The sequence below is a fragment of the Bubalus kerabau genome, chromosome 13 (genome assembly GCF_029407905.1).
Source record: "Bubalus kerabau isolate K-KA32 ecotype Philippines breed swamp buffalo chromosome 13, PCC_UOA_SB_1v2, whole genome shotgun sequence".
Lineage (NCBI taxonomy): Eukaryota > Metazoa > Chordata > Mammalia > Artiodactyla > Bovidae > Bubalus > Bubalus kerabau.
Genome location: NC_073636.1, coordinates 77923583 through 77933996, shown reverse-complemented (window position 1 = coordinate 77933996; position 10414 = coordinate 77923583). Strand labels below are relative to the sequence as shown.

Genomic DNA, 10414 nt, shown 5'->3' with positions numbered 1-10414 from the left:
GTTAAATATAAAGGCCACATTTTACCACCAACTGATATAAAGTACAAGCATATATCTGCCACAAGAACAAACCCAAAACCTGATGTGCTGTGCTGCGCTTAGTCGTTCAGTCATGTCTGACTCTTTGTGACCCACCAGGCTCCTCTGTCCATGGGGATTCTCCAGGCAGGAATACTGAATATGGGGTTGCCATGCCCTCCTCCAGGAGGATCTTCCCAACTTAGGGACTGAACCCAGGTCTCCTGCATTGCAGGCAGATTCTTTACCAGTTGAGCTACCAGGGAAGCCCCCTACATGATAAGTCTGATATGCATAATGGCTTGATATACATTAATCACTACATTAAAAGCAATTTTACTTTTTAAAACTTTATTGATTTACCACTTGATTAAAGCATGGGATATTTAACAGTATTATACATAATATTTTTACATAGAAAACTTTACATAGCATTTCATATTATATAATTCTGCTTATTCTTTCAAAAATGTATACATCCATTGGGCAAGGAATGCTTTTCATTAAATTACCAATATTAAATGCACTTAATCATGTATAGATTAAACAAAAGTAGCTATTAACTAATTTTTAGGCATTTTTAAGGAGGTAAAACATACATTTGCACATAAAGAAATATTTGATGCAAATATGCAAGATAAAATTTTTTAAAAATCAGAATACTGAGAAAAACTACACTTTTGATGAGTGTCTTTTTTTGAGAGCATGGACTTTCACGTAGAGTCATTTCTTTTAAATACTCAGCTTTGGTTTCTTTGTTTCCCAAATTACAAAGCTGCAGATCACAAACTCCAGGATTTCGCATGAGTTTGAGCTATGCCTACTTTTAACACAAATTTTAGAACAGAATTCAGAAAATGCAGTTGAGGACCCAGTTTCTATTTAAACCAATATCCATTCACATCATAACAACAAACGTCTGAATGCGACGGTCATACTTGCATTTATCAGCAGGTTCCTGTAATAACTACTCAGTATATAGCCATAATCACAAAAGAATGATGAGAAATTTTAGTTTTTTTAGGTGTCTTTTTTTTTGCATTTTGTACAAAAGTCACTCTCAGAGGAAATGTTGTTTCCAGATATTATTAAACAATTCCCATTATGTATGTTCTTTGGTTGTACGTGAGGAGTGACAGGAAAAAGGTGTATTTGACTAAAGATGCGTTATTAGAAATAAAATTTCCCATCCACCGTTTGTTGTTAAGATGCCAAAGCTGGTGATCTCCCTAAAGGACAAGGAAGAAAAACAAAATTGCTCAAAGCAGCAGTATTGTAACAAACAGAAGCTTCTCTAGAGACCCAGCACAAATAATCAACACTTAAAGCAACTGAGAAAGAAATAAGGCCTTGGAAACGCGCTGCTGTCCTCCGTAACATTGTGAACGGCTGCTGGCCCAGGGCTGCGGGGTCACCCCTTTCATGGATGTCTGCGGGGTGGCATGCACCACATTCGCCGTGAGCTGGGACAGATTTATTCACAAAAGAGAATTTAGGCTGAATGGCTTATTACTGGAGGTAAGGGATTTTCATCTGTATGTCACGGTCCACTGACAAGAAAAAAAAATCACCCTAAATGGTTTGACATCCAGTTTTTAAAAGGTCCATGCTGGTACAATTCAAATGCCTCACTCAGAAAATCGAATCTTTTAAAAAAATGCAGCTGAAAAGAAATTCAAACCTGAATGTTCTGGCAAGGAACAAAATGCACTTACACATTTCCTATGCTGTGAGCAGAGGGAGAAATGAAAGAGGAGGCAGGAATACATGGGCAGAGTCCTGCCGTCCCATTCAGTGAAGAAAATGTCCCATGAGACCCTCAGAGGGGAAGCGAAGATCTCCACGCAGGGACGTGGCTGGACAGAAAATGTATGAGTGGACCTGCGTGCGCCCCACTCACACCCTCAGTGCAGGCGGCGATGGGGACGGCCGACTTGCTGAGGCTGTGACGAGCCACAGAGCCAGCGAGGGAGTCAGCGCGTGGCTTCCACGCCGCAGGGTGAGGATGTGACAGAGTCCAGGACTAGGACGTCGTTTGTGCTAACGTTTTCCACTCACAGTAAAACAAACACTCTCCCTCTGCCCCTTCCTCCTAAGTGTCAGACCCCTCTTCTCTCATGGATGTAAATAACGTAAAAATCTAAACATCTCTTTTTTTCTTTGGTAGAGAAATTAAAACACTTTTTTGGGGAAAAAAAAAAAGTAGAGTACTGCTGGCCAAAACCAAACATTTCTCAAGGCTGGTAGTACACACACAAAAAAATGTGAGAAACGGTCTCTTAGTAAACAAAAGCACCAGAAATCTTTCTCTATAAAGAAAAACTAGCTGATTTTTTTTTTTAGATTAGGTTCCCAACTGACTAACTTCTAAGGCACCAGAGTTGACCTCAACAGAACCCAGTTTATAGGACTACAGGGCGTAGGTAGCCATCTGCATGTTTTAATACCTCTGTAACGGTTCTAACGCTGAGGGCTGCTCTTGGCGAGCAGAAGGTGAGGGCCGAGATGAAGCCTGTGTTCTTTCTCACCGACTTGAATCAAGTCAGCTCCCAAACCAACTGCTTGCAGGCCTTGGGTCGTACGCATAGACTGCCCACTCCACAAGCTGCACCACAATTCAGTTCTATGGCAGCTAAGAGTATTGCACCATCGTTAACATCATAAGGACCCCAGAATCTAACCCTTCAGAGAACTCAGCTCCTCGGCTCTAATTAACGGAAGCACTGAACATCGGCCACCTCTTGCCAAGGTCACGGTCAGCTGCGCTGGCCTCACAATGGCACAGGTCTGCTTGGGTTCACCCCGCGACACGTGGCTATGCAGGCTCACAGGAGCCCCCTCCTCACGCAGAGTGCCCAGCACCCTCCCCCATCTCTCTCTCTTTCGAGGGCTGGCCAATGCTGGGGACTGTGGCAAGCAGAGATACTAACTGTTGGTATACTCACTATTCCGAGGTAAAAATAAAAGGCTTACTCAAATATAAATTAACTCTCTTAAATTACTACTTCATTTTTGTTACTACTTCATATATTAGATGGACAATGTATTCTGGAAATTTTAATACCCCCTCCACAAATACTTCAAGGAAGACTAGCCATCTTCATTCAATTGTTTCCTTTTTCCTATAGACTTTTCCTCCCCCAGTTACTGAAACAGGGAGAGCCAGAAGCACTACATTTGTTTTTTAAACCTTGCAAGCTCTTAATTCTAACTTAATGACTAAGCTCTGCTTTCAGTCAAATCCTCAGTAATATCTTTTTTTTAAAAAATGCTTTAAAAATCACCCAGACATTAACAAAACAGGGAGGAAAAAGAACAAAGAACTCTTTTTTCCCTGTACCTTTCCCCAAACTAACGTAACTACAGTTGACTCACAACTGACAAAAACACCCAAACTTCTCAGCACATTCAAACAACAAAAACCCAGCGTGTTTTAAGTGGCACGTAGCCGTTACAAGAAATTTTATTAATATACTCTCTAGTAATCACGAACCTATACAGCTATGTTCAGTATTTTCAAGGAGGGTGACTTCCTCCGACGGGAGTGAAGAGCCAGTTGTGGGACTCTGCACGACAGGGACGGCGAGTGCATGACAGGTGACACGCATCCGATGGGTAATGAGGAAAGACTGACGGAGACGAGACAGACTCCCCACCTCCTGTGTCAACTGGGTACGCAGCAGTTTAAAGAAACACCGCAATGCCCGAGTCCCGGGACTCTGATGGAACCATCTTTACCCAGGCCTCTCTAGCTTCAGGATGTCAACTTTCTACAGTCTGACCCTTCTCGAGATATGCCAGGCAGGGGCAGCGTGAGGACAGTTCTGCAGAGATGCAGTGGTGCCTGCAGGGGCCAGGGCTACCAGATTGGCGACAGGCTCCCCGGGACTTGTGATGGCTCTTCTGGAATCCATATCTTATACACAACGCCTATCCTCAGGAAGAACTTCCGCAGAACGGCTCGGAGCTCAGGAATCAGGTCAAACTGCATAATTTCACACAGGTAGGGGTAGTACATGGAAGCATGTGCTTTAAACTTGAGGTGGGAGAGAAGGAGAGAGAGAAAATTAGACGTGGAACTATTCTTCTGACCCTGGTTTTCTGAAAGTATTCATCTCACCCTGGAACTTCTTACAAATAATAGTGGCACTTTTCTCCTCACTGTTGGGAAACAGGTGCAAAAATTGCCAATTAAAACTTCTTTTAGTTATATTTAACGCCAAACACAAACGGGGAACAGCCTTGCTACCAAAGTCAGTTTTCATTTCAGTAAATCAAGATTCCAGTTCTAATCCAGGCTTTCACAACCTCAACCCTCTCTTCCAACAAAGCCACAGTGAAAATCAGGTAGTTGTTTAACAGCAACCTGCCTTTCTCCACTGGGGTTCTTTGAGAGAAAAAGCCCAATAACCTCAGACACCCATTGTTCATGATGAGTCAGCTTCTCACCAATGCTCCGAGAATGGTGCTAGTTATGTAACCATCCTTGGGAGAATGGGGAAAGTACTTACTTCAGTCTCAGTATAAAGCCAACCCAAACCCAATTCTGGTGAAGACATTACTTGTTTATACCTTTTCGTCATTTATTTTGAGGGTTTTTGTTAGAAGTAACAATAGGAGGCTTGTCCAGGCTTCCCGATGGCTTTCAGAATTCACCGTGATGAAATAGGCCAGGGCCTCGGAGCACACACTAGAAGAACCAGCGGAGGGGGTGCATGTCAGACAGAAGAGGAAGGTCACACATTTTACTGGAGTGGAGAACTCTGTCATTTTTTTTTTAGACTTTTTATTTTGTATTGGAGTGTAAGTGATTAATAATACTGTGGTGTTAACAGTCTCAGCTGGACAGCAAAGGGGCTCAGCCATACGTACACATGTATCCATTCTCCCCCAGAGTCCCCTCCCATCCAGGCTGCCGCCTAACACGGAGCAGAGGTCCCTGTGCTCTACAGCAGGTCCTTGCTGGTTATCCATTTTAAACACAGCAGAGTGTCCAGGTCAATCCCCAACTCCCTAATGATCCCTCCCCCTGATCCTCCCCATCGGCGACCACAAAGAGAACTCTCTAATCTTGCAGTGAGTTTCTAACGAGCACCTGCTCTGGCTGTGCCATCTTGAGCAAATCCCTGAGCTTCAGTTTGCTCAGCTGTAAAATGGGAATAAACAACTGTACCAAACTCAAGGGGCTGCTGTGAGGATGAAACTGAACAAGGATATTCAACGTAAGGCCAGTGCAGGCTGGGCCGGTGGCGGGGGCTCGGTCAGGCAGGGTTTGCAACACACCCAGCACGAGAGCCTGTTACCCACAGTTAACCACGGACCCCCACTCTCTTCTCACACAACACACAACAGCTAGTTTTTTAAACACGCTGGGTTAGAAACTTAACACTTATGTACGTCCTCCAGAGAAACTGTGTGAGACTATGTAGGTAATTCTCTTTTGGACTTGATGTTAAGTTGAAAGGAGCTGCTGCTGTCCCCTTTAATTAATGAATTCATTTTTCAGTTTATGACTTGTCATATATTCTCTTTGTAAGATGACTGAAAAGGGCAAAAAAAAAATCACTGAAGAGAAAGAAATTCCCACAACCTCATCACTCTAAGGAACGTGTGTGCGTGCTATGTCACTTCATTCGCGTCCAACTCTCTGCGACCCCATTGATTGTAGCCCGCCAGGCTCCTCTGTCCTTGGGATTCTCCAGGCAAGAACACTGGAGTGGGTGGCCATGCCCTCCTCCAAGGGATCTTCCCCAACCAGGGATGGAACCTGTGTCTCCTGAATCACAGGTGGATTCTTTACCGCTGAGTCACTGGGGAAGCCCACTCTAAGGGACACATGACATTATTCTGGCATATTTCCTTCCAGCTATTTTTGGTGACTTTTAAAAAGCAATGCTGATATATTACAAGTATATATGGTTTTACTTCCTGCTTTTTTGTGGTGAAACTTGTGTTATGAGCATGTTTCCACATAAAGGAAAATTTTATTTTTTTAAATTATTTTTATTTTTTGGCCACACTGTGTGGCATACAGGATCTTAGTTCCTTGACCAGGGAGCAATCTGCACCCTTTGCATCAGAAGCTTGGGGTCTTATCTGCGCTGGACTGCCAGGGAAGTCCCAGAAAATCACTATTATTTTTTTCCAGAAGATTATTTTTTAAACACTTCATTTACAAAATTTCATATATTTAATTTTTGGCTGTGCCCATGCGGCTTGTGAGATCTTGGTTCCCTGACCAAGGATTGAACCCAGGCCATGGCAGTGAAAGCCTGCAATCCTAACCACTAGGCCACCAGGGAATTCCCCCAAACTTCATTTTTAAAGGCTGCCTAATATTCTATCATAGGATATACCATAATTTATATCCTATGATATACTCTGATACACAGCTGAGCTGTTTTAAATTTTTTCTCTTTATATCTGCAATGAACGTTCTGTGTGAGAATCACAATTCCCTAACAGTGGAATTACTGAGTCAAAGAGAGATGGAATTCTTTAAGGCTCTTGAGATACCTGTATACATATGTATACACAGATATATGTAAAACGCCCGTGATTTCCAGGAAGACCCAGTGGTGTGGGAAGAGCACGCGTCTTGTCACACGGTTGTCAGCACCCCATGTTAATGTTTTCAAATCTTAAAGGAGTGCAAAGAGGCGTAGACACGGCATCTTGCTCACAGTTGCCCAAGAAGCTGGGTGGCAAAGATCTACTTCTCTGCAGAGGACTCTCTCCATGGCATCCACTGCCTGCCCACTGCTGCATTTCTGCACAAAGTAAGTGCATCCTGGTGCCCACGTGATTCTAGTGTGCTTCTCTTGGGAAGCAGGAATGGTGGGATGTTGGAGCTGACAGTGCTCTGGAGGGGACCTAGCCAGGACTAGGGCCTGATGACTCTGAGCTCAGGCACTTTCCCCTGCTGAGGTTTCTGTGTTTTAAGAAATGATACATGCAAGAAGCAAGGCCCTGTCCTCTTTAGGGCATTAAGAAAACTGGAATAGAAGAGTCACCCAACAGAAAGAAAAAACAAAAAGGAGAACAGTTTCTAGGGAAGTCAACATACAGGTATTTTTCTGCTACTCTTTTCAAATCACAGTACTGTTGTAAAGCATTTGGTGTATTACAGATAAGAAATCTAATCAGAAATAATTTCTTCTTACCTTAAAAGTCGCTGCTGAATTTCTTCCCAGGAATCCCTGCGGTTCTCATCGACATACATTCGAAACAGGATCCTTAAACAACAGGCCAGGCTGCTGGTTTCTTGCTTCAGAAGATTGGGTTTAGACTTGCCCTTAAAACCTAGGGATCAGGTAGTCATGTAAATTGTGCACGCCCCTAGGGTAATGCTGAGAAAGCATGTGGGAACCTAACGTAGTTACTTTAGGAAATATCGAACCATCTCACATTTAAAAAAATAAAATTATTATTTATTTGGCTGCACAGGATCTTAGTTGCAGCATGTGGAATCTAGTTCCCTGACCAGGGATGGAACCCAGGCCCCCTGCACTGGGAGCACAGAATCTTAGCCACTGGACCACCAGGGACGTCTCGATCTCACATTTTTGACACGGCTCAACTGTGATACTGAGCAGAGGCAGCCCTGACGTTGCACCCTCCGTATTGGACATACTTTGTGCCTCGACACACCCTGAACTGTTCTCCATTCAGACTCTGCTCACGGTGGGTGAAGCCATTCATTTCATCTTCCCAAGTGTTATGGCTCTTTAAAGTTCTAGCATGTTTCTTGAGTTGCTAGATTTTTTCCCCGCACAAAGCATATATAAGAACACATTTTCTTAAACAAAGCAATACCAATCAGCCACTGGGATGTGTAAACCACTCTAATAAGCAAAATCTTATTATTGGCAAATCATAAAACACCTAGTTTAAACCTAAAGAGAAAACTGACATTTTAAAATTATGGGCTAAAACAGGCATCTGGGGAGAAAATTAATGGTAATAATACAAGAATTATATATAAAGTATCACTTTCATACAAAGTTCACAAACTGAGACTCCTACTATCTCCACCCCTGTACAAACATACGTGTGTGTCTACACACATACACCACTCATGTCCAGGACTTTGTATTTACATATGGAGGTGGGAGAGAAAAACCCCTAAAAGCCCCAGAAAATGTACCAGTGTGTCTGTTTCTCCTAGACTTCCACAGTTTTTATACCATCATATTTAACTTTACAGTTTTAATCTAATGTAAAATTTCTTGACTTGCTAGGTTAAACTCTAAACCGATTTGTTTTTCCATCAAATACTGAGACTCTCCTGTGTGCCAGGCTATATTCCTGGTATTGGGATGAAATTTCCCTTCTTTCTCCCTCAAGTGTGAAAACACCTGTTAAGTTATTTCAGCTGTGTGTACCATACCAGGGACTTTCCAAAGGCTTAACGGTTTAGGACGGTGACCGGGGCGACCACCTGTCCCATCTGTGTAGTCTGCCTTACCTGCTCGCCACAGGACAGTCCGTTGCTCATAATTGGAGTTGAAGGCCTTTGAGAATGAATGGGACTCCTGCAAGCAGTCCAGGAGCTTGAAAAGGTGCTGCGAAGACATGTACTTGTACATGCCCTGGTCCTCCGTCTCAATGTGGATATCTGTGTCCAGCGTGTCTTGCTGGAGAGGGGAGAACAACAGAGCTGAGTAAGGAAGACAGACTGGCTCTGGACACGCGGGTATCAGGGCTCTCCAGGAGTCCTCCTCTCTGTAAGGCACACTGCCTTCCTCAACAGCCTCAATGGTTTTCCACTGAGACCCTGCTCCCTGGCTGGGGAGAGGATACGCTGAGCTCCTGCACGACGACAGGCTCTGCGGGCCAGTTTCAGTTGTGTCAGTACTGCCTTCGCTGCATGAACAGGAGTGTGTGTTTCTCCAATTATTTCATTACAGATTTCATTACACGACTGCACTGTCTGCTTCTTATTTTATGAAGAAAGTGGAAAATGAGAAAATCAAACTGTAGTACCCGTGACAGAAGCTGTGAGGCTCAGAGCATAGTGAAAGAAATTCTCAGCCAAAGCCCACATGGCAGCTCATCTCAAGCCTCATCACATGATCAATGAACTTCAGTAGGTCTGACAATTGTGTTTTTAAATGTGAAGGGAATAAACCATAAAAATAGGTATCAATTGCTAGAAATTTTTATTGAACATGTTGCCTGAAATGTCGGACATAATTAGGGATTTTATATTTGCTGAGCCCTCGAGGAAAATGGACCACATCCCTCCCTGTAAGCCAGAGGTTACAAAAGGGCAGAGTTCGCAATACTCCTGAAATAGATCTACAAATTCAGTGTAATCTCCATCAAAATTCCAGCTGACATCTTTGCAGGAATTGACAAGCTGATCCTAAAATTCATAGGTAAATGTTGTAAGTGACACAGAACAGCCAAAACAGTCTTGGGGAAAAAAAAAGCACAAAGCTGGAAGACTCATACTTCCCTATTTAAAAAAAAAACTTATTAAAAAAAAAAAAAACTACAGTAATCAAGACAGCGTGATACTAGCATAAAGACAGACATACAGAAAAATGGAACATAACTGAGAATCCAGGAATAAACCCTCAAATTTATGATCAAGAGATTTCTAGCGTGGATGTCAGAATAATTCAACGGGAAAAAATAGTCTTTATATTGAATGGTACTGGGATAACTGAGTATTTACATGCAAAAGAATGAAGGCAGACTCCCTATCTCCCATCATATACAATAAACTAAAAAAAAATGGATCAAAGACCTAAATATAAGAGCTAAAGCTGTAAAATTCTTAAAACAAAATGTAGGCCTAAATCTCTGTGACTCTGAATTAGGGCAATGCTTTTAGAAATAACTTTAAAAGTACAAGTAACTGGAGAAAAAACAGTAACATTACTTTTATCAAAATTAAAAACTTGTTCTTCAAAGGACATCATCAAGAAATTGAAAAGATAATGCACAAAATGGTACAGATCATATATCTATGTGCTAAGAGACTAGTATCTAGAAAATACAGAAACTCTTTCAATGATAAAAAGATAAATAATCCAACAAAAAGGATCTGAATAGGTGTTTCTCCAAATACGAGAATAAATCCACAATGAGCTACTACTTCACACACACGAGGATGGCTGTAATAATTTAAATAAAACCAGCAACACAATGATAACCACTGGTGAGGAGGTGAAGACCCTGGAACCTTCACACACTGTTGGTGGGAATGGAAAATAGTCTGGCTGTTTTAGGCAAACACAAAGCTACCATATGACCCAGCAATTCTACTCCTAGGTTTATACTCAAGAGATTTAAAAACGTATGTGCACATTAAAATTTGTACAAAAATGTTCACAGCAGGATTATTTGTAACAGCCAGACAGTGGACACAACCCAAATGTCCACCAAC

General features: G+C 42.4%; 1 protein-coding gene across 2 annotated transcripts in view; it reads right to left on the bottom strand.

The window, feature by feature from the left end:
- Window positions 1-352: 352 nt before the first annotated feature.
- Window positions 353-10414, bottom strand: part of ARFGEF2 (ADP ribosylation factor guanine nucleotide exchange factor 2) — an 83010-nt gene continuing 72948 nt past the window's right edge. For both annotated transcript variants that reach the window (XM_055545237.1, XM_055545236.1), the window contains exons 36-39: window positions 8486-8654; window positions 7182-7320; window positions 4591-4708; window positions 353-4054 (exon numbers count right to left, since the gene is read on the bottom strand). In XM_055545237.1, the coding sequence (XP_055401212.1) occupies window positions 3878-4054; window positions 4591-4708; window positions 7182-7320; window positions 8486-8654 (603 nt within the window). In that variant the 3' untranslated portion in view covers window positions 353-3877. The remainder of the gene's footprint in view (window positions 4055-4590; window positions 4709-7181; window positions 7321-8485; window positions 8655-10414) is intronic.